At 41.4% G+C, this 24,766-nt stretch overlaps 2 protein-coding genes across 3 annotated transcripts; both read left to right on the forward strand.

Moving 5' to 3' along the window:
• Positions 1 to 1,144: 1,144 nt before the first annotated feature.
• On the forward strand, positions 1,145 to 15,379 carry LOC135546426 (flotillin-2-like). Its single transcript, XM_064974842.1, has 11 exons — positions 1,145 to 1,382; positions 6,009 to 6,090; positions 7,401 to 7,491; positions 7,741 to 7,864; positions 8,448 to 8,566; positions 10,480 to 10,593; positions 10,955 to 11,074; positions 11,318 to 11,532; positions 11,874 to 12,057; positions 12,558 to 12,707; positions 13,040 to 15,379. The coding sequence occupies exons 1-11, from the start codon at positions 1,334 to 1,336 to the stop codon at positions 13,076 to 13,078; spliced, it is 1,287 nt and encodes a 428-aa protein (XP_064830914.1). The 5' UTR covers positions 1,145 to 1,333; the 3' UTR covers positions 13,079 to 15,379.
• Positions 15,380 to 15,560: 181 nt separating this feature from the next.
• Positions 15,561 to 24,545, forward strand: LOC135546427 (protein FAM222B-like). 2 transcript variants are annotated; one of them, XM_064974843.1, is made up of 3 exons: positions 15,561 to 15,985; positions 17,822 to 17,952; positions 18,122 to 24,545. In XM_064974843.1, exons 2-3 carry the CDS (start codon positions 17,868 to 17,870, stop codon positions 20,410 to 20,412), a joined length of 2,376 nt encoding a protein of 791 aa, XP_064830915.1. In that variant the 5' UTR covers positions 15,561 to 15,985; positions 17,822 to 17,867; the 3' UTR covers positions 20,413 to 24,545. The 2 variants fall into 2 exon arrangements, with proteins under 2 accessions (XP_064830915.1, XP_064830916.1); XM_064974844.1 differs by having other exon boundaries at positions 15,561 to 15,895.
• The last annotated feature ends 221 nt before the right edge of the window (positions 24,546 to 24,766 follow it).

Here is a 24,766-nt window from a genome sequence, read left to right on the forward strand (position 1 = left end):
CTTCCCGACATTAGCATAATTATATACGAATATCGCTCTGTAGGTGGTAAGCAGGGATCACAGGGAGTCGGGATAGGCTGTACCAACTCACCACAGATAGGGACATGTATGCTCTCGTTGGCTGGCCCTCACTTCATATTTGTCGCCAAGCCCACTGGCTACAGGTCCTCTATAAGTCTTTTCTTGGTAAAGCCCCGCCTTATCTCAGCTCACTGGTCACCATAGCAGCACCCACCCGTAGCACACGCTCCAGCAGGTATATTTCACTGGTCATCTTCAAAGCCAACTCCTCCGTTGACCGCCTTTCCTTTCAGTTCTCTGCTGCCAATGACTGGAACGAATTGCAAAAATCACTGGAGCTGGAGTCTTTTCTAAGCATCAGCTGTCAGAGCAGCTTACCGATCATTGCACCTGTACACACACAGCCTATCTGTAAATAGCCCACCCAACTACCTCATCCCTATATTGTTTTGTTTTTTTGCTCCTTTGCACCCCAGGATCTCTACTTGCACACTTATCTTCTGCACATCTATCACTCCAGTGTTTAATTGCTAAATTGTAATTATTTCACCACTATGGCCTATTTATTGCCTTACCTCATTAATCTTACTACATTTGTACACACAGTAAATAGATTTTTCTATTGCGTTATTGACTGTACGTTTGTTTATCCCTTGTGTAACTCTGTGTTGTTTGTGTCGCACTGTTCTGCTTTATCTTGGCTAGGTCGCAGTTGTAAATGAGAACTTGTTCTCAACTGGCCTACCTGGTTAAATAAAGGTGAAATAAAAATAATTTAAAAAAAAGTTATCTTATGAAGATTATTACATTTCTTATCCGGCAGGGGGCAACATTTCTTATCTGTGCATCTATCTTGACGTGTTCTCCAAAACACAAAACACAAATTATATTAAATTAATTGAGTAAGTCCTGAAGGTATTGCTTTGCATATAGAATTACATTCTTTATACTGTATTGTGAAGTTATATGTTTCTAATAACTTTCTGTAAGAGAGTATATTTCCTTCTTTATCAATTGAAACTGCTACTACCTAGTGGCTACTACTACACTGCATGCGAAGGGAGAGAGAGCAATGAAGTGGGCAGGGCATGTCGTGTTGACAAACGTTAGCTTCTAGCTAGCCTACGTCACCGTCTTGATTTGGGGCGGGGGCTTGCAGGAGATTTAATAGGAAAGTGGCAAAGACGCTGTGAATGTTTACTGTTTTTAATCGAATTGAGAGACATTTAACCACACAACCAATATATATATATATATATTACAATACAGTAGGGTTTCACGTATATTTGAGAGATTATATCACCAGACGAAGATGGGTAGCTGCCTTACAGTTGGACCAAATGAAGCCGTGGTTGTCTCTGGTAGGTGTCCCCCCTTCCTGCCATGCTACTGTAGCTAGGAAGCTAACGTAGATAGCTTTCTATCATACAAGCTTAATTGTTAATATACGGTTATTTTAACCTATTCGTTTACCAACGGTTCAGTGAATGTATAGTGCTTCTACGCCTGCATTGCTTGCTGTTTGTAGTTTTAGGCTGGGTTTCTGTACAGCACTTTGACATCCGCTGATGTAAGAAGGGCTTTATAAATAAATGTGATTGATTGATTGTATAACGTAAACTCGTACATCGCCTTGGTCCGTACAATTGCCCTTATTTTAGCGCCCCAAAAACGTAATAATTATAGATCAACTGTAATGTCAATACCATTGTAAAGCACAATTTATCCCCTTTCCAACAGAATCAATTACATTACCTAAACGCTGCCCGTTTCTGCATAATTCAAGCAGGCAATGAACCCCGTCTGGTCTTTTTAAAAATGGCTTTTTAAAAGCTAAACTAATGCAGAAGGAGAGATGTGTGTGTAACAGTATAACTTTAGACCGTACCCTCGCCCGAAACAGGGTCCCTCTACACACATCAACAACAGTCAACCCACGAAGCATCGTTACCCATCGCTCCACAAAAGCATAGCAAGTTTCACATCCGTTACATGTGGGAAAATAGTTGTTTTTTTCACTCGATCTGTCCAACTTTTCACCTCAAATGTAAATAAAACACTATAAAGAGTTTATATAATGTGTCATTACATACCTATTTGAAGGTTTGTGTCGAATTCGAATCAGGTTTTTAAGTGATCTTAGAAGTAAACAGCGGCTTTGAGAATGATGATCGCATGCAATGATGAAGCAAAAAATGACGAGGTATCCCCCTTACCCCCGCCACTGTCCATTTCTTGTTTCTAAGAAGTGCTACACCTGGTGGAGAGAGATTGTAAGACAGAAATAGTTGCTTTATGCGTGCTGTACGATACGACATGACACGTCACGATGTAACGGATGGTCCGTTACATTACCATGTCGATCAACGCTTGAATAGAAACAGTTCACACCCCAGATTTTGATGTCAACACAGTCGCTACAGTCCCATTCCTTTTCTTTGTAGCCTCCTTTGAATGTTGCGGTTGCGCACATTTGTACAGAATGGGGTGAGTTTACGTTAACTAGTTAATGAAACGGTCATTGCATTGATTTTGCTCGACGGATATTTTTTATTTTTTTATTTCACCTTTATTTAACCAGGTAGGCAAGTTGAGAACAAGTTCTCATTTACAATTGTGACATGGCCAAGATAAAGCAAAGCAGTTCGACACATACAACGACACAGAGTTATAAATGGAGTAAAACAAACATGCAGTCAATAATACAGTATAAACAAGTCTATATACGATGTGAGCAAATGAGGTGAGATAAGGGAGGTAAAGGCAAAAAAGGCCATGGTGGCAAAGTAAATACAATATAGCAAGTAAAACACTGGAATGGTAGATTTGCAATGGAAGAATGTGCAAAGTAGAAATAAAAATAATGGGGTGCAAAGGAGCAAAATTAATAACTTAAATACAGTAGGGAAAGAGGTAGTTGTTTGGGCTAAATTATAGGTGGGCTATGTACAGGTGCAGTAATCTGTGAGCTGCTCTGCAGTTGGTGCTTAAAGCTAGTGAGGGAGATAAGTGTTTCCAGTTTCAGTGCTTTTTGTAGTTCGTTCCAGTCATTGGCAGCAGAGAACTGGAAGGAGAGGCGGCCAAAGAAAGAATTGGTTTTGGGGGTGACTAGAGAAATATACCTGCTGGAGCGCGTGCTACAGGTGGGAGATGCTATGGTGACCAGCGAGCTGAGATAAGGGGGGACTTTACCTAGCAGGGTCTTGTAGATGACATGGAGCCAGTGGGTTTTGCGACGAGTATGAAGCCAGGGCCAGCCAACGAGAGCGTACAGGTTGCAATGGTGGGTAGTATATGGGGCTTTGGTGACAAAACGGATTGCACTGTGATAGACTGCATCCAATTTGTTGAGTAGGGTATTGGAGGCTATTTTGTAAATGACATCGCCAAAGTCGAGGATTGGTAGGATGGACAGTTTTACAAGGGTATGTTTGGCAGCATGAGTGAAGGATGCTTTGTTGCGAAATAGGAAGCCAATTCTAGATTTAACTTTGGATTGGAGATGTTTGATATGGGTCTGGAAGGAGAGTTTACAGTCTCACCAGACACCTAAGTATTTGTAGTTGTCCACTCTAAGTCAGAGTCGTCCAGAGTAGTGATGTTGGACAGGCGGGTAGGTGCAGGTAGCGATCGGTTGAAGAGCATGCATTTAGTTTTACTTGTATTTAAGAGCAATTGGAGGCCACGGAAGGAGAGTTGTATGGCATTGAAGCTTGCCTGGAGGGTTGTTAACACAGTGTCCAAAGAAGGGCCAGAAGTATACAGAATGGTGTCGTCTGCGTAGAGGTGGATCAGAGACTCACCAGCAGCAAGAGCGACCTCATTGGTGTATACAGAGAAGAGAGTCGGTCCAAGAATTGAACCCTGTGGCACCCCCATAGAGACTGCCAGAGGTCCGGACAGCAGACCCTCCGATTTGACACACTGAACTCTATCAGAGAAGTAGTTGGTGAACCAGGCGAGGCAATCATTTGAGAAACCAAGGCTGTCGAGTCTGCCGATGAGGATGTGGTGATTGACAGAGTCAAAAGCCTTGGCCAGATCAATGAATACGGCTGCACAGTAATGTTTCTTATCGATGGCGGTTAAGATATCGTTTAGGACCTTGAGCATGGCTGAGGTGCACCCATGACCAGCTCTGAAACCAGATTGCATAGCAGAGAAGATATGGTAAGATTCGAAATGGTCGGTAATCTGTTTGTTGACTTGGCTTTCGAAGACCTTAGAAAGGCATGGTAGGATAGATATAGGTCTGTAGCAGTTTGGGTCAAGAGTATCCCCCCCTTTGAAGAGGGGGATGACCGCAGCTGCTTTCCAATCTTTGGGAATCTCAGACGACACGAAAGAGAGGTTGAACAGGCTAGTAATAGGGGTGGCAACAATTTCGGCAGATCATTTTAGAAAGACAGGGTCCAGATTGTCTAGCCCGGCTGATTTGTAGGGGTCCAGATTTTGCAGCTCTTTCAGAACATCAGCTGAACGGATTTGGGAGAAGGAGAAATGGGGAAGGCTTGGGCGAGTTGCTGTGGGGGGTGCAGTGCTGTTGACCGGGGTAGGAGTAGCCAGGTGGAAAGCATGGGCAGCCGTAGAAAAATGCTTATTGAAATTCTCAATTATGGTAAACAACATAACAAGTCATATCGCTTCACTAACGTAGTTCGCTAGGTTGTTACTAGTCCTTGATCATGTCTCTCAGTTCTATTACATTACACATAAGAGTCATTGGAGGAAGGTGTCTTCTGTGGGGAGTTTTGTTGAAAGCAACTCTGTCTGAACATTAACACACTTTGATTGTGGTAGGATTTTAGAAGCATAAGGACTTGATCTTTCATATCAAAGAAACTATTTTCAAAAAAGAAAATGTTGAGTTGATACACCTTTTTTATAGGGTTATTGTTCCCACACAGTCATATTGTTAAAACACGTGTTTACTGTTTGCGGAAGACAGAGAGACAACCTGTACTAATTAACTCACTCGCGTGCTCCGAACACCTGTGTGGAACCGAAGAAGGTCGCCAGAAACATATTGTCATTGAAAAATATTGTCGGCTGCAACTATGATAAAGCCGGTTAAAACAGTGTACATTAAGTGTGTATTTTGCATTTGTGAAATGTAGATGTGATATGAAAGTAAAGGTATTTGTTTCTAGAACTGGATCGCATTTGTGAATCGATAGATTGATTATTTGATTAATTTAGCTGCCAGGGCCAGTCTACCTGTGAAGATAGCAGTGGTGTAAAGTACTGAGGGAAAAATACATTAAAGTACTACTTAAGTCGTTTTGGGGGGTATCTGTACATTACTATTTATATTTTTGACAACTTTTACTTCACTACATTCCTAAAGAAAATATTGTACTTTTTACTCCATACATTTTCCCTGACAACCAAAAGTACATTTTGAATGCTTAGCAGGATATTTCTTGAACTGCATTGCTGGTTGAGGGCTTGTAAGTAAGCATTTCACGATAAGGTCTACACCTGTTTTATTCAGAGCATGCGACAAATACAATCTGTCTCAACATCCCCTTGGTTTGGAGCATCATAATCTCCGGTGTAATCCTATGAGGGACAAAAATATTTCAGGTCAAAACTATAGTTTTGAATGAGCTAAGTCATACCAACACCTCCATGTTTTGATTGTTTGAGTTACTACATCCTTAGCTATGTACACTGTAATATGATCCTCACTTAGCTACCAAGTGCAAGGCCAATGGATTTCTAAGCTTGCAGGGAAATTATACACAAGGCTATGTAATCATGTAGCCTACCCTTATAGAAGTCTATAAGTAGCTTATACCTACATGTTTTACATTTGGCCCTGTAGTAACCTAGCTATTGCATGGCACCAAGACAAAGGAATTGTTGTGGTAACAACTAAAAAGGGTGTCAACTGAGCATCTGTAATGAGTGCTGATGAATGATAGTCATTTCCCTGATGGAAATCTTGTGCCACTGACTCACGCCTTGTCTGTTTCATTTCTCAGGTGCCTGTTGTGGCTCAGATGAGAAGACCTACATGGTGGGGGGCTGGGCCTGGGCCTGGTGGCTCATCACTGACATTCAAAGGTGAGACCGTCGGTGACGATGCCATGTTATGCTATAGAATTGTCTTCATCAGTCTATCAGCAATCATGGGTTGTTTTGCAAATGGTCTGGAGGAGGCTTGTTTTATTTATTCAATGGATAAATAAGACCAAATGTTTCCATACAAATACTAAATTGGATAAAAGGGCTGCCTGAGGTTTAGAAACCCACAATCATTTATGGACACAGCTCCAACAGGTTTTTCAGCTATCGTAGATTTCCACAATGATAGCCTATAATTCAGTAAACGCACCAATCATCTGCGGACTAAGAATCAGCCAGGAGGTGTGTGCGTGGAAGACTATTATTTTATTCTTTGCCACTTTCCTGACTGACCTACATTGTGTTAATGAATTCTGGATGTTTCAAATGGAAACATGGCAAAGGACACTTGGCCCCACCTTAAACTACAGTACACATTCACTATTCTGCCTTTTTTCCCGTGTGTCACTTGGCCCCATTCTTACCCTTTTTCACAGTAGGTTAAGTGCTGTCCTCTGTTTATTAACTGACTGTAAGGCATTCTCCCCTGGGTTTGCATGAAAGCATGCAATGTTTTGTTTAGGGTTTCTTCAGGGTATTTTTGCTCAATAGCCAGTAACTAGTCGTTTGGGGCGTGTCAAGGAAGTGGTGGCAATAGAAGTAGTAAATCTCCAGGAACAATAAACATTCCACTACAGAAATATTCCATCACTGAAATGTTGCCATTGTGAAACTCCTCATGTGACTTCCCAATGATATTTATTCAATGATGAAATAAGATAACAATATTTCAGCTGAGCCTCCAAATTATTCCATTACTCCTGCTCCTGATGTGTTGTCAGTGACATTGTCACATAATACTGATGCAGAGTGTTTTTCTCCTCTCCCTCTGTTATTGTACTGTTAAAGGGACAATCTGCAGTTGCTGTATCCATTTTTGGTTAATGATATGTAACCATTGATTCTTGAATTATTTAACTTATAAAGGCTGCATGAGTTTAGTTCAACTGTCGTACTCCATCAGAACGCAAAATATAAGCTTGTTTTACTATGTTTGTAAACAAAGCAAATGTAAACAAACACTGTATACTATAGCCTCACAAGATGGTTAAAACTATCATTTTGAAATCATGGATGGTCACTCCTTGTATCCATAGCTCTGTCTATGTATTTGAGTGGTTGCATTTCTACAGCCACATCCCTTAGCTTTTTCCCGAAACAGTGGGGAGAGAACATGTCGTTATTGTTTCAACTGCAGGTTGCCCCTTTAAGGTCTGCATTAACTAAAATACTTTTTTTCCCTGATATAGGATTACACTGGAGATTATGACACTCCAACCCAAGTGTGAGGATGTTGAGACTGCAGAGGGGGTCGCCATCACTGTCACTGGGGTGGCACAGGTAAAAAAATATATATTTCGTCAGTTGTATGAAACCGACACCATTGAATTGGAAGATGTCTTACCTATTTATAATTTTAATTGTTATTGATTTTAATATCTTTTAATTACAAACTGCAGCTGTAGCGAGCTCTTTGTGTTAACTAACTTACAGCCGTAGATCAAGTTTTTAAATCACAGTGATTCATATTTGCGTATGCAACCAGGCCACAGTCTGTCTTTCCGAATCTCTCCTTCATCTCTTCTCCAGATCAAAGTGATGACAGATCATGATCTTTTGGCAATTGCTTGCGAGCAGTTTTTGGGCAAATCCGTCCCTGAAATCAAAGGAGTGGTTTTGCAAACCTTGGAGGGACATTTACGCTCAATTCTAGGTGAGGAGAATCTCTCCAAAGGAAAATATATATTTTTTAATATTATGGTCTTCTGTTGATTTCAGTTGGTTGTTGTCAGCTTTGTTCTCTGTTAGCTGATGTAAATCAGTGGCTAAACCTCAGCGTCACACATACACATGGGTTTTGCTGATGGGTAGTTTTTCAACAACAAAGAATTGCAGATGGGTAGCTTTTCAAACAGTTTGTTCAAGCTTTGTACTAAATATAGCCTGTCTAAATTAAAATAATTTAGAAAAAAGTAGAAATGACAGTCAATGTAATGAGAGCCTGAATGTGTGAAAGGGAAACTTCTAAATCCACAAAACTGAAATCTGAGAATATAGACTGCACTATTGAAAAGTAAACGTTATATGTTCTGTATTATGAGATTTTCATGTTTTACTTTATGATGATGATGGCTTTAGAGATCAATGTGTTTTTATCAATGCATTTTGTCTTTGTAAATACCCATGAATTTTGGGGATTATTTGACTACCATGTGGGATAGCCTTAATTAAGTGAAGTAGGTCTATATCAAGTGTGGTAGAGACTGACAGGCTCTTCTGCTCTTCCCTCTCCCCAGGTACACTGACGGTGGAGCAAATCTACCAGGATAGGGACAAGTTTGCCCAGCTGGTGAGGGAGGTGGCAGCACCTGACGTTGGCAGGATGGGCATTGAGATCCTCAGCTTCACTATCAAGGTGAGTCAATTGGTGGTGCCATGAAGTGTGGATGGTAAATGCAGTTAAACACACGTTTTTATTTTAATGTTTTTGTTTTATTGGTGTGTTTTATCCTATGGCATTTAATGGATGATGTAAACCTGTTGATTAGGAGGCGACTCCACTTAACTAGTCTTCACCGTTGTTGATTAGGATTGAGTAATGGATTATTAGTAGTTCTAATAGCTGTGAGTTAGCCTAGACTGTCACAGTCCCCGTCAATGAGATCCACTTTTTATTATCAGCTTGTCGTGTCTCTAGTATGGTTAAAGAGATTACATGCTATTTTCAAATCAATTCCCTATGTATAATTATTATTACGTGATTAAACTAATCATGTAAACTTAATTAACTAGGAAGTTGGAGCACCACTGAAGCATTAGTTTATATAGAGCGGCTATCTCCCGAATCCACTCTTAAAGATCTGAAGATCTTTTATATCAATAGCAATCAATCATTAATTATTCTTTACATTATATCAGTCTCATCTGAACGTCGTAAAATTCTTGGTTATCGTCACGAACACTAGCATAAATTATGAATCAGCGATATACAAATTGGCATTAATTATTTACTAACTAATCGAATCACAGAAATACATAACAAACAATTGATATTGTTTACTAACAATGATAGGAAAGTCCCTAGTGGGTAAAGCCGATATGACAGTTTGGTAGACAAAAGGGAAGGGTGAGACTGAGAGCAGGAAAGACAAAATAGATGAATTACACAGTATATATTTATATTAATTGAAATGCTAATCCTTGCACATGAACGGCTGCTCATTCGAGAATAATTGCAAGAATATATTTACGCCCGTATGTCGTTGTTGTCTTCTCTGTTGGAATCCGGTCCGTCTGCTGGAGAGTTCATCAGAGTCTCTGGTTGCGTTTCCCTGAAGATTAAAGTATTTTGTGTTTGTTAGAATGGATACTAAAGAGTACCATTCGGGAATGTTCTCATAGAATAGATGTTTCGGCGGTTGTTGGTATTCTTGTTCTAGGTTTACATCATTTTTAGCTGCGGACTAGTAATTATACATCTAAGATTTGCTCTTATTCTGTAGGGATCGATAGTCTCAGAGTTTAACCATTCCCAGCCATGTAGCCAATGTAGCCAATGCTCCATGTGGTATAGTCCTGTCCTTTGGTAGAGTTGTAGTTTAAACCACTTCACATCTCTAAGACATGTTTTGGTCTTAGAGATTCAGCCATTTGCAACCTTCGCTCACGCAACCTTAACTCCTTCAGCCATTTGCAACCTTAGCTCACGCAACCTTAGCTCACGCTGGGGTTTGCTTAGTCTGATGTGAATTTCATCAGGAGTTGGTTTTATACGGAACAGTAGAAAAGGGCGGTCCATGGCGCGTAATGTGATGTCTAGGCTCATGGGGGTGTGGCTACTGACTAGTTCATCTTTAGATGTTAACCTGGCAGCTGGGAAATGTACACTTTAAGAGATACCGTTATGTGTGTTTCCTGTTCTTCATGAGATCATCAAATGAAACACACTCGTCATAACTGTCCTTTTAAGTGTCCACAGAATATTCTCAAAAGTAGCAATATGGTTTAATTCTCTCATTTTGGGGATTAGGAGTTTGGCCAAGTCTCTGTTCTGGGAGACCCTCTCCCTCAATACTGTATGGTAGTTTTTACCCAGTATTTACGACCGGAGGTGATAAAAATGGGTTAGGAGAGACTGTGAGAGAGGGTAGAAACCATAATCTACACCCAGAAAGGGCCACGTCATGACAAGCTCTTTACTGCAAGTGCGACAGTCAATTAGATGTTATTACATGTTGATGTTGGACATTTTATTTACATTTTTGTTCCCTCAAGTATCTCTGGTAGTGTATGGTAATCTGAGCTACTGTGTGTGTGTGTGTGTTGTAGGATGTCTATGATAAAGTGGACTACCTGAGCTCACTGGGGAAGACTCAGACAGCAGCAGTTCAGAGGGATGCAGACATTGGTGTGGCAGAGGCAGAAAGGGATGCTGGGATAAGAGTAAGATTCAATTCAATAAATGTAATAATTCCAGAGGGGCAATTATTTCTAGGGTTATGTTTGTCTGTATTAATGTACATACATTTCTTTTGAAAGGTTTGTAAGCTCATTTTATTAATTTCCCCTTTTCCTCTCCTCATACGCTTCCACTCCGTTTCTCTCTCCTCATCCTTTTGCCCTCTCTCTCTCTCATGTACATTCAAATCTCTCTCTCTCTCTCTCTCATATTGTCTCTCTCTCTCTCTTTCTCTCTCTCATTGTCTCTTTCTCTCTCTCTCTTTGTCTCTCTCTCTCTCATTGTCTCTTTCTCTCTCTCATTGTCTCTTTCTCTCTCTCTCATTCTCTTTCTCTCTCTCACCAGGAAGCAGAGTGCAAGAAGGAGATGATGGATGTCAAGTTCCTGGCCGACACAAAGATGGCAGACTCCAAACGAGAACTTGAACTGCAGAAGGCTGCTTTCAACCAAGAAGTCAACACCAAGGTCTGCATGAACTCCATACTCCACTTTAGGCATTAGTAATTTAGTAAATGCAACATTTTACGTGATCAGAGAGCCCAGAATTAACATTAAATATAGCCCTAAGCAGCCAAACGCTCCCTCCAGCCGACCTCAACATTAAAAACTCCTCTATCAACATAGACGGCCATGTCATGATCCTGTCTCTGTCTGTGTGCTTCAATATGGACGTCTTGGTCATGTCTCTCTCTGTCCCTGTGTCTCCAGAAAGCGGAAGCCCAGCTGGCCTATGAGCTGCAGGCAGCTAAAGAACAGCAGAAGATCAGGCTGGAGGAGATGGAGATTGAGGTGGTTCAGAGGAAGAAGCAGATCACCATTGAGGAGAAGGAGATTTTCCGCACAGAGAAGGAGCTCATCGCCATGGTGAAGAGGCCTGCAGAGGCAGAGGCATACAAGATGCAACAGCTGGCTGAGGGACAGAAGTGGGAACAGCTTTTATATCATAACAGAGCATATCCACAGTACCGTTGTACGCTTACTTAGCTGTAACATACAAACCGTCGTTCACTAGTGATTCCACTCAACTTTATGTGCATTGTCTTCTATCACAAAAACATTTTCTACACATGTAGATTGGTAGCACTTCATTTAACTGTGAAAAAAAGCTTGTTTTTTAACAAGTGAGCAGTTAAAATGGTAATTGCACAATAATAGCATATTAATTAAATTGTTTATTTTGGAAACTAGCGGATACTTTTTTGTCTCTTTTGGAAAACAATCTAGTTTCCCAGTTGTTCTGATACAAGTGTGTTGTGTCTTTCAGGATGAAGAAGGTTCTGACGGCCCAGGCAGAGGCAGAGAAGATCCGGAGAATAGGCGAGGCAGAGGCTGGCTCCATTGAGGCTATAGGGAAGGCTGAGGCTGAGAAGATGAGACTGAAGGCTGAGGCCTACCTGCAGTATGGAGAGGCAGCCAAGACTGCTCTTGTCCTGGAGGCCCTGCCCAAGGTAACAGACTATGGAATTAATTGATTGTTTTAAATGCAGTGTATTCATGCGTGCATTCGAATGGTTTAGATTTGATCAAATTAAATCACTACTGCCTTGACGAGACCTTCATACAGATGTATTTATATTGAGGTAGTAATGTGTAGATGTACAGTAGACACACTCATTAACATGCCCCCAGATAAACCTAGTAACATTGATACTAATAAAGCAGTAATAAACAGTTATAATCTAGTAACCGTAATAATGTCGGTGTTTGACTTTTTATTTCTGACTGGACAAAGTACAGTAGTATCAGTCATCAGCCAGTAGTTATCTACAGTATCTTTGTCAGCCAGTGTTAAGAGGTGGTAGCCTGCATGTATAAGTGTCAGATTACACCATCTTAAAGTGACTCAGAAGTCAGATGATTTGTTGATGTAATATGCCATTATATACCATAAATGTCTCTTGTGATGTGAGCACAATAAAAACATCTCAATGTTCCCGAATCTTCCTAGATTGCAGCCAAGGTGGCGGCGCCGCTGGCCAGGACCAATGAGATAGTAATCCTGAGCGGGGAGGGAAACCATGTGACGGGGGAAGTGAACCGCCTCCTGGCTGAACTTCCTGTGTCTGTCAACGCCCTCACAGGAATTGACCTATCAAAGGTAATTAGGGGTTGGACAGGAAGTGGAACTTCACTTAGCGTCAGTATAGTATTGTTCACTAGACATGCATGGTGAAAATGGTAGGTCAAACAGATTAGTGAGTCCATAGAAATATAATTACACCTATCATAGAACGTTGACTTGTATAGAGTGGTAATGTCTGTTCTAATAATTCTAATTCTATGAATTGGCCAATATGTCCTACAGAATCCTATTGGTGCTGCTGGATTGTTCTAACCTCCATGCAGTTTTTCAGAAATAGTGAAATGAAACGTTAGCATACAATATCTCTTTCTACCCTAAATTGATTTTTTTTGTTCCCTATTCAACAGATCCCACTACTGCAGAGGATGACTGATGCTCAGGCCTGAAAACAATCTTTCCCTTCTACTCTCTGTTTTATGCACTCTCATAGACTGCCTTCAATACCCTTGAAATTATTATTTATTTATTAAATATGAACAAGTGGATTTTTTTAAACCTCTGGTGCCTTAATTTCTACAGGACCAGAATATCTGCATGTACCGCTGCTCCTTTATATACTCTATTTATCTTTTGAGTTCACTACTTTTTGAATCATGAAGCTTTATACAATAAGTAGATCGCATGACATTGTTATCATTTAGCATGAACTGAGCCTTTTTGATTTTACTCATAAACCTCTCTAGTCTCTACCTTACCATATCATGTCAGTGAACAGCTGTCAAAAAGAGCAACCTCTATGATTTTCTTTCAAAGTTGTAACTCACCGTGCCTATTATATACTTCATTATTACTCAGTAATTATCTCTTCTTGCTCTCATGTGACTATTTTATAGATTATGGAAGTTACTGTACTCTAATGTATATAACTTTTAATTTAACTGATTTAATTTGTGTCCTTTATGATGAGTTATGGGTTTTCACAATCAGGTGACAAGTTGTATCAAGTGCTACATGAAACAAGGTGCTCACTGCTTATTATCCTCAAATAATTTATTTACGTTTCTACTTAGTCAAAATTCTGGCTAACTGGGAATTCTTCCCACTCTTTAAGAAATCATGTGTTTTCATTTAGTTTTATGTTGTAAACATTGTTTAGTACATTATTCCAAACACACTTTCATTTATAGCAACATGAATGGCTTTTTATACTCATCCCAGAAACCTGATTGGCAGTCCTTTTGTTTCTTTGGCTATGATGCATCTTTCTGAATTAGCGTGAAGTAAGTTGAAGTACTGAATTGACTTGAAGTAAGTTTGAGGGAGAGATTAAGTACTTTGTGGGATTCTAATGATGTAGTGTAATTTATTGAGAAGTCTTTGTCCTGGTGAAAGTTCAGTATGTGAAATATTGAAGGGTTTTTGAGTCCAAGAAGTAAAATGGTGTAACTCATAGCCAAATGCTAGTCATTGATCCTTATCATTTTTATTATACAGGAATAGGTATTTAAAACAAATATGAGCTGTGATCTGTTTTTAAGAAGTAATTTTGTTCATTCTGTTGATTTCTTAATTTCATGTTTCAATTGATTAGTGTGACTTGATTATAACATTGACAGACACTTGTTGCAGTTTTATATAGTAATATAAGTACATTTTAAGCCATGTAAGACAGCTCTTCAGGTTCTGTCCACGATGTAATCTTTGTTAAAGATAACTCTGTATATCATACACTTGTCAGAGAAAGATATCACTCCCGTTTAGACAATGCTGTTCAATGTATTTAGTCATTTATCTTTCCTTTAATCATCTATAATTGTGAAAATGGGTATATGTACTGTTACACTATTGTCATTCAACATGACCTCCATGTTTATGATCTGTTTGTTGAGCTCATTCCAAGACTGAATCACAATCTCTGATTTATATTGACTTTTTGTTGTATTGTGGTTAGTCATCGTAAAGGTAAAAGACTAACTTTCTGCTTGTTGTTTAGTATCACTATTTACGTTGTAATCTTAACCGAGGTGGAGAGTAGCCCTTTGTACAAGGACAGGGAAACGGCAGATCTTGGTCATTTTTATATATATATGTATATGTGTGTGGATGCCATCATCACTGATTTGGAGACTTGCACTATTCAACATGAGATCATGGAAATGGGAAATCAAGATGGGAATACTCCCAGCTATCATGTAAGTGGACAGATTGCAAAAAAGCACTGAGCAAATTATAAAGAATATCATCGCTCAAATGATGTTTGGATTGGAAAAATGTTTCCTTGTCCTTTCCCCCTCCCAGACATATCATAATGTTCGTTTTAATTAGTCAAATGAAAACGACTTGTGAAGGACTGTTACTGTAATGTTTCTTTTTGTCTGCCCTCAAGTTGATTTGACTATTTCATTGCAGCCATTGTAATCTAAGTAATTTTGCCAATACTGTGAAAAGGTTTCAGTTGTGTAACAGCTGTAATTTGGAATTTTGAGTTACATTGTGGCTTCATGACCAAATGCATTGTTCTGGCTAAGCTTTTATTTTTTTGACAATCCACTGAAGATACTTTTTTACTTTTTGGATACTTTTTGTGAAAATAATTATCACTTTACTGTTGTGTCAAATATGCACTCCATCTTTTTGAGTCAATGTAGATGTTTTTATTTTTCAACAGGACTAGATATTTGTGAATGTTACACAATATTACCATATTTCAGTCTTCATCTGTCATGCTAATAAAATTACAACAAATAGTTGTGCTCTTTTTCTAATAATTCAGTATCTTCCATCGATGTGGACAGCTGCAACATTCATGGCATGTAAATCCCGATTTTTATTTAACTAGGTAAATCAGTTAAGAAATTCCGATTTACAATGACGGCCTTCCGGGGAACAGTTGGTTAACTGCCTTGTTCAGGGGCAGAACGACAGATTTTGACCTTGTCATCTCGGGGTTTCAATACAGCAATTTTTCGGTTACGGACCCAAACGCTTTTCGTTTACCGCCCCAGTTAGTCTTGCGATACTTTATTAATTTGAGCCAAAGCCTGTCACTCATTCAATCAATCCTTATCATAATTCGTTTTTAATGCATCTGGAAGAATCTCAGGACTTTCATCTCATCGGGAATCTCAAGGAATATTCGTCAGGCATTGAGTATGCACACCTAAAATATGCGTATTAAAGGTCCTAAAACCTACAGAGTGCCCACTGCGCATGTGTTCTCAAAGTTGCTGTTACAGAAAGCAAATACCAGAAATAAGGCATCGGTGAGCTAACAACATAACCAAAATATCTATGTTCGATCATCTCGCTAAAATGACGTTTTCGCAAATGCCTTTCTCTTGACTTCGCGGGGAGTAAGTATTTAGCGTATTATTTGTTTTTGGTGTTTCCTTTAGCAAAAGTGTTACTTCAGTAGCCATCAGTAGCTGGCTAACGTCAGCTAGTTAGCCTAGCTGATCGCTAGCAGCACAAAGAAGTGTTCAATGCTTTGTGGTGCTATGACTCGAGGTATTTCACACTAGCTTGTTAGCATTCATCATTGGCTTGATTCTTTATTAACCGTTTAACTTAGGCTACAGTTACACGAGAATGTAGCTAGTTAAGTAACGTTACAGATTTTGAACTACAATTCCAGGGTTATATTATACATTTGAAAAAATATATACTTTTTGGCACGCAAGTATTGTCAGTACAGTAGCTAAGTAGCTAGCTAGTGTTCATTTACATTTTGAATGGTCTATTGATTACTAGACAATGCTGCTCAAAGATGACACCAGCTAGATAATATTTAAGAATTCTTTGTTCATAACTAGCGAGCTAGTTATATGCATGTCCTGGTCTTCTAGATCAGAGAAGCCTTACCTAGGCTACAACCACGTTGAATGACTAGAGTTATTGATATTTACGCAATGATGCAGTAACATTTCTGGTAGACCCAGTCATCTGACTGAATATATTTATTGTAACTAGTAGCTACATGTCCATAATTTTCAAGAACTGGTCAGCTGGATACACTAACCAGCTACAGTGTAAGACGTATCATGCTTGAGTCATTGGGACTTCTGAATTCTGTCACATTTAGCTTCGTTACAGAACTGAAAATGGTTCTGGGTGACAAGGCACCATTACATACATAACACAAAGCTGTTCTGCATTGCTTAGTATTGTAAACTATTGACACACATACCTAAATGGTACCCTATTCCCTATATAGTGTACTTCTTTTGACCAGAGCCCTATAGAGTGGTGAGGAGTTTATTGTGTCCGGAAGGAAATTCACCATTTTCTGTATTCAGGGTTCACTCAAACATCCTTTTGAGTTTCGTTCTACTGTTGACAGTTACAGCTGATTTTGAGATTGTATATCGACTTGCTCCTTAAATGTAAGTCATCTGACTTATTCTTTTCAGTCTAAATTGTTTAATCAAACTTTTCGCAGCTGGTTCCTTATATCAGGGCATAAAAACGACTATCTGTTTCCTGAATTAGCCTACTGTGCATGTGCGCCCAGCTGGTACACATGCACACTACTGTTGGCCCAAGCTCGTTTTCCCTGGCTAAGCTAGCTGGCTAACTGAATGCTAGTTTTCAAATACTGCACCCTCAATTGTGATTCTAACAACACAGCCAGATATGTACAGTACCGTATCCTTTTTTTCAACTGACCATTGTAGTTGTTGATTAAATCAGACTTTATTAATATAATGAGCTATCCAGAAACGTCATGAGGTAATTGGCACAGGAAAATATCAGCTCTACAGATCACAATGACTATAATGAATGGCTAAATTACTTCCGGACACTAATGGTCTTTGGAGTGCCTCTTCCTCGTCACCACCCTATGGGCCTTGGTCAAAGTAGTACACTATATAGGGAATTGGGTGTAATTTGGGATGCACACACAGAGATTGGTGAAGGCAGCTGGAGGCTCTCTAGCCGGTAGCCATCATGCAGTCTGTCCTGCTGTGCCCTGAGAAAGGAGAAAAGGTGTCTTCATCTTAAGCCCGCTGCTATCTCTGTCTAGCTGCAGGCAGTGTGTTTGCTGTAGTAGCTGGGGTGCAAATGCCGGCTGACTACTGACTGCCATTTTAGAACGGTCACATAATGTACAGTAAATAAATAGCCTCATAGCGGAGTCATTTTACATGGTCAATGTGATGTTTGACTGCTGATGTGTGTGTTTCTCTCAGCATGGTGAGGAGAGCGTTTCCCATGTTGCATTAGTGGAAGTGTGACATGCTGGCCTGTCTGCCAGCATCATCAGGTGAACCTACCCCCCGATTTCTCTCCCACACGCAGATGAACACTGGACTTCAGCAATGTAAGTGTTTTTATTTGATATAATTGAGTACTATAATATCAAAGAAATCAGTTTCCTCTTCATATTTCTACTTAATGAGTTGTATATCTGTTCGTCATTAGTTGAATGAATTAACTTTGGTTAGGCTAAAATTTCGTGTTCCCTCCCTCTATCCTTGTTCCCATCCTAGGGGATACTACACAGAAGATGAAATCTGCCAACTATCCAACCCCAGCAGAATTGGATGCCTTTGCTAAGAAAGTCGCCAACAATCCTCTGACCATAAAGATCTTCCCCAACAGTGTCAAAGTACCACAGAGGAAGCACATCCGCCGCACTGTGAACGGGTTGGACACATCCAGCTCCAGCCAGCGCCAGAGTTCTTACCCGTCTCAAGTCAGCAGCACCAGAGCGGGCCTCCTGGCCGTCCTCCGCACTTCGCCTGGCAAAGGCGTCCTCACAGACACGGACAGCAGCCAAGCCCATCTGCTTCCCAAACCATCCATGAACCTCCACAGCGGGCCATACGTTGCTCAGAGCACTTTAAACCTCCCCCAGCCTGTCCCCCACCTCCAGGGCATGTCTCAAACCCAGCCCCGGGCATTGGCACAGAAACAGGGCCATCCACAGCATGCTCTGCAGCACAACCTGCCTCACCCCATGACTTCACAACCACCGAATATGCCTCAAACTTTACAGCAACAGAACATGGCCCACCCTCAAACTTTACAGCTGCAACAAAGCTTGTCCCAGCTGCAAACGGTACAGCAGAATCTGGCGCACCCGCATAATGTCCAGCGGCAGCAGAGTTTGCCTCACACGCAGACTTTACTACAGCAGCAGCAGCAAAATCAGACTCTGCCACAAAACTTACAACAGCAGCAGCAACAACAGCAGCATATTCTTCATCCTCCGACTCTGCAGCACCAGACTCTTCCCCACCAACAAGCTTTACTACAGCAGGCTCGGGCTCAAGGTCTCCGGCACCTGCCTGAGGTAGCCCAGGCCCAGCCTCCACCTAGTCTGCAACTTTCCCAGGGCCTGCAGCACCCCCACTGCCTGCCCCTGTCACAGCCTCTCCCCCGGGGCCTGCGACACCTGTCTGATGTGGCCCAGGCCCAGCCACCCAGTCTGCAACATTCCCAGGGCCTCCCCCCATCTCAGCCTCTCCCCCAGGCCTCCAGTGCTGGCCCTGGCTCCCCCTCTGCTTCCAATGCCCTGCAACCCCAGCCAGGCCCCCCCTATGGCCCCAGGAAGCTGCCAGATGCAGACGCCCCACCAAACGTAACCGTATCTACCTCCACCATCCCACTGTCCATGGCGGCCGGCCTGCACCACAACCGGCCGGGCACCGACCTGAGCAGCATTGTGCACCAGATCAACCAGTTCTGCCAGGCTCGGGCTGGACTAGGCGCCACCTCGGTGTGCGAGGGCCAGATCGCCAACCCCAGTCCCATCAGCCGTAACCTCCTCATCAATGCCAGTTCCAGGGTCAACACACCCCACAACTTTGGCCTCCTTCCCTCGTGCCTGCTGGGCCACACAGAGAAAGCCCCTGGAGGGTCCCAGGGCCCTGCTGGTGCTAATGGCCTACAGCCCAACATGGCTGTCATGAACCGGATGCCACCTACTTTCCACACTGACACGAAGAAGCAGTTACAGCAGCAGCAGTTACAGCAGCAGCAGTTACAGCAGCAGCAGTTACAGCAGCAGCAGTTACAGCAGCAGCAGTTACAGCAGCAGCAGTTACAGCAGCAGCAATTACAGCAGGCTCACCAGCATCAACATCAGTTACAGCAGCTCCAACAGGTTCACCAGCAGCAGCAACAACATCAGTTACAGCAGCAACATCAGCTCCAACAGCAGCAAATCCAACAGCAGCGCTCCTGGAACCAGCACCAGCTGGCTCACATGCAGCATCTGCCTGATGGAGCCCAACCCTGTAAGAACCCCAGGAGGGAAGCCCCCTCTGGGTCTGGCTTCCCTGCCAAGACCCACAATTACCCCCAAAAGCTGCTGGCCCCGCAGCCACAATCTTTCCCCATTAAACACCCATCAGACAAGACAACCCCCTCGCCCCCCGTCACCGGCCCAGCGGGCGGCACCATGCCAAGCTACACCAACGGGCGCTACTTGCAGATTCCATGGGACAGCGTCCTACAAGCAGCCAAAAGTGACGGTCTAGGCCCACAGGATTTGCCCATGGCCTTCCAGGGGGGCCCGGAAGGGGCCTCCATAGACTGCAGCACACCAGGATCACAGTACCGATCTGGAGCCAGACCCGGGGTCCCAGACCTGGGTCAGACCAAGCTGATGCAGCAGAATGTGTCTGATTACCTGTCTGGGGATTTCCAGGCGTTCCAGCAGAACCCAGGCGCCATGGGGAAGATGCACAGGCCCCCCATGGGTAGAGCTCCAGCCCAGAGCCCAGAGCTAGGTAACAGTAGAAATATCCATGCTCACCACCCAGGCTATAGATAGATATCGATATCTCTTCACCTCACCAGTTGTGTGTTATGTTTGGTGAATGATTCAAGGTTACAATCAGGTGTAAACGTGTAGATATCTTGCAAGTGATCAATTGAATGTTCTCCCTAGTCGGTTGCTCCTGCTCTCAATGTTCAATCGCTGACTTATCTGTTTTTTAAAAATGCGTCCTCAGCCCTTTAAAATGGTATCTGTTAAACCTTAGTGCCAGGTGAAAGGTTTTATATTGTTATTCCGGTGATGAGGAATACTTACTCATACCACAACATGGACATCTGCTGATTGTAGTATTTTCTGGGTTACGCTGTTGTGATCTAGGACTAGTTAGAGAACATAGTAGGGCTACTTCCTTTCCACATAATAAGTGCCAGTTATGCCCAGGTTGTCATGGAACCAACCACTCCCTTTTACAGTGGCTGAAAACCCCATTTTCTTTCCTCTCCTATGTTTACATTTACAATTATGCATCTATAAAAAATCCATATAGACATGATGGAGGATACATGCTTTTTAATGCCCCAATGGGACTCATTTGCTGAAGGGGTATTTGTGTATGCTAATATGAATCAGGTCAATGTCTAAGAGTATATTCTTACTTCAATCTCTCCCGATATACAGTAAGGTAATGCTACAGCCATTGTGTCCTGTCCTCTTGTGTATGGTAAGGCCTTAAGACAGAGTGCTTTTGAAGTCATTTTTAATTGTTTATTTTATCCCTACCGTGTGCTGTTACTTTAATTGTCTCTACTTGAATTTCACCGGTGACGTTTTCAGTATGAAGACATGGAGAATCAAGATGTTATGCTAAACATTTACAGAAGGAACAAAAGCTCACTTCTGGAAAAATATTAAATGTCTTAGAATAATGTGAACCTTGTAGAATCAATCCCCTGATCTTGAAAGGGATTGTCTGTGTGCGCAAAGACCAAATTGATCACTTGCAAGTACAACTGAACATACCAGAGGGTTAATGTTATTTGCTACTTTGTTTCACCATTATACACTACTGTAAACAATTCCTTGTGGATCTTTGCCTGTCTGTGGGGGTTTTGGTAAGCTGAGGGGTATCCTACGAAGCAGGTTTGAAGAGTTAGAGAGGTAACTTTGGTCAACTGAGTTCAACTCGGGATAACCTGTCATACGAAAGTGGCTCACCTTTTTAGCCAGGTAAATCTGGCAACAAATCCTTCAGAACTAACCTGCTCTGGGGAAGGCTAACTCATGGCTAACTCCACTTACACTGAATGAAATGACTGAGCCACGAGTGGAGGACCAACAGAGTTAGATTTCCACCCTCTTGCAAAGAGGGTGTCATGATCCCTTTCATTTGAGGAAGATTAGTGATTTTAAATATTTAATACATTTTTGTTTGTCTTAAAGAGTAATGTTAAAATATATCACATGACATATTTGGTCATGACAATGGATGTTATACTTCACACCCAGTAACACTTTTAATAACTTAATAAAATGTTATCGATAGGAGTGGGGGGGAAAGGTCCTTGGTGTGCTTAATCAATGAACAACCACAAGTTGGCATCAACGATAAGTAATAAAGATGGTGCTTCTAAAAGCCCATTTCATTCCATAGTCTGTGGTATTTGAAAGATTTTATTTTTGATTTCACCACAAATGAAAATATGGCACTGACTCGCCCATGGCTTGATGTTTCAGCCATGTGCGACATACATGTGCAGTTACTACCCTGCGGCTGAGCAATATCCACTGTCGTAGTACGGATAAGAGCTGGATTGTGATGCTAACAGAATCTGGCTGGCTTTAGAAAACCCTGAGTAGATCTAGCTTGCTTCGTAGGATACGTCTGTCCTTCACTTGCTAGCCTAACCCTGATTGTATATTGTCTCTGTACTACCTAGAAAGAAGAACTGAGGTCCAGTTCTTTTAAATGCAGGTTACCTCATGCTAGTAGATGGGTCTAGCCATAGAAATAGATTTACTTCTGTTATTCTAGTAATTGTATTTCTATGGGTCTAGCATGCTGCATTATTCCTCAGTTTAGCTTGGGTAACGGCTTGCTCTTCTGATGGCCCCACATTCCTCCTCCCTGATAACTCTTGAAAAAAAGCCTTAAAATGTTATTAGTTACCCTCGACACCTTAAATGTTGTATGACTTACTACATACACCATGCTGGATTTCCTCAAACTGCATGGTGTCGAATCCTATATCAAATAGTTATGATACTAGCAATTGTTTCTGCATATGTTTTTATTTAAGGACACTTAAATTGCTAAGTAAAAATCCTCCTTTTAATGGATGAAAAGTATGAATAATATTTAGCAGAGTTTTATAGGTGTGTGTGGCACTGGGCTGTAACTATGGTCTTCAGACTACGTTTCTTTAGTTGTTTCTTTGTGACAAATAGCCTTCAGTAATTTAGATCTTAGCTAATTTATTTCCTTGATCACTGCATTCTGAAGGCATAGGTTTTTCCTCATAGGTGCCATAGGCAAAGCATATCATCAGACACAAAACAATGCAAACCGACGTCTCACAATTAGCTGCATTCAGTAAGAGATGGAAAGGTCATAAGTAATTTTATGTCGCCTCAAAGGTGCTACACACGTGATTTTGCATTGTCATTTCATAAAATGGCCATAATATATCTGCAGTAATAGTGGAATGATATCGTTTCATAGTATTACATACCTGCCCAATTAGCTGTGATATTCGTCTCCCGCCAGAGCAACATGTTGTTGAAATGGGAAAGCTGTTTTGACTTTGGCTGTGTTATTTAGTGGAAATCGGGTCAAGCGGCCAATGTAAAAATCGCTCCTTAATTTCCTGGTTGCTAAAATTCCACACGGTTCCCTCAATTTCAGTTGTATGTGAGAAAACAAGCACTGTATAGTGAAGGGAATCATTGTACCATCTAAATCTCAGTGAAATATATTTTCAATAGCAACAAATATATCGTTTTTACAGCTGTTACGAAGCTGGTGGACCAAAACCGAAACTAAGTCTCCTCCATGTTGATGGGGGAGGGTAGATTTTGTTTTGGAAGTAGCCTGTTGCAATTCACCAAGCTTCCTGATAGAACTTGTCCCCTCTGTAGCACCTTCTAATCTTATGGATTGAGCTTTCTTCCCTGAGGGCGGTAGCTAGATTCTGTTGTTTGGCTCTTACTACTGTTGTGTGCCTGGCCCTTGAAGCTGCTAATGAATTCAAGTCTGAATACACAATAGTGTGTGTGTGTGTGTGTGTGTGTATAGTAATGATGTATGGGTTGTACTAGTGGAATAAAGGTTACTATTTATACTGTGTTGTCATGGATTTTAGAAATGTGAGATGGTAAATCTTTGCAGTGGAAATGGACCAACTGTTGCTATAGTGAACCAAGCAATGTACCTGTTGTTCCATTTTAGCTGATTTGACCTGTTTATAATGTTGTACAGCTCGAGAAAATCAGGTTTACAGTTACTATTTCATATGAAGTACCTCCACTGGACTTAATATGGAATGTGTGTCCGCGAGAGAGAGAAAGGGTGTGAAGCATAGCCTAGGTGCTTGTGCACACTACACAGTGGTGCACTTCTATCCATTGTTGGGGGCCCAAGCTTCTAACTGTAACTACTGATACTAGCCAGAAGTCTGTTCTCATGTGCCACAATGTTTCCAGACACTGCTAGGAGTCTGAATGATTGCTACTGAACCACTGACCAAAGTCACCAAGCTTTCCCCACCACCATGGCCCAAAGCCTAGATACAGGCTGTGTACAAAATGGCACTCTATTCGCTCTATAGTGTATGACTTGACCTTGGGTACTATGTAGAAAATAGGGGGCCATTTTGGACACAAACATTCTTTAGGCAGGTTGGATTGAATTAAGTTTAATGACTCATGCTATTTTAAGGTGGTGACAAAAGTTGTCTACTGCCCTCTAGACAGTTGTAAGAACAGCATGTGGGACTGTGATGACTAAATTATTCTTGTGAGAGTTTCTGCTCCACATAAGTGGAAATGTGACATGAATGGCAGTGGTTGGGGAAGCTCATGTTTCTCTACTTTGTAGAATTGTGTTATTCCAGTTTGCCTATCCTTCAGAAACTATGCCTGGCAGAAACATTCTCCCCTAACCAAAATAAAGTTTGCATTTGCAAAACCGATTCTGTTTATTTTATTTGTAACAGCAAGGCTTGAGGTGATACGTATTGAATTTTCAAAGGATATACAAACAATGAGTCATTCTAAACATGTGCATTCAGAAAGTACTCAGACCTTGTCTTTTTCCACATTTTGTTACGTTACAGCCTTGTTCTAAAATGTATTACTTGTACCCCACCCCCAATCTACACACAATATCCCATAATGACAAAGTAAAAACAAA

Source organism: Oncorhynchus masou, chromosome 9, assembly GCF_036934945.1.
Source record: "Oncorhynchus masou masou isolate Uvic2021 chromosome 9, UVic_Omas_1.1, whole genome shotgun sequence".
NCBI classification, from domain to species: domain Eukaryota; kingdom Metazoa; phylum Chordata; class Actinopteri; order Salmoniformes; family Salmonidae; genus Oncorhynchus; species Oncorhynchus masou.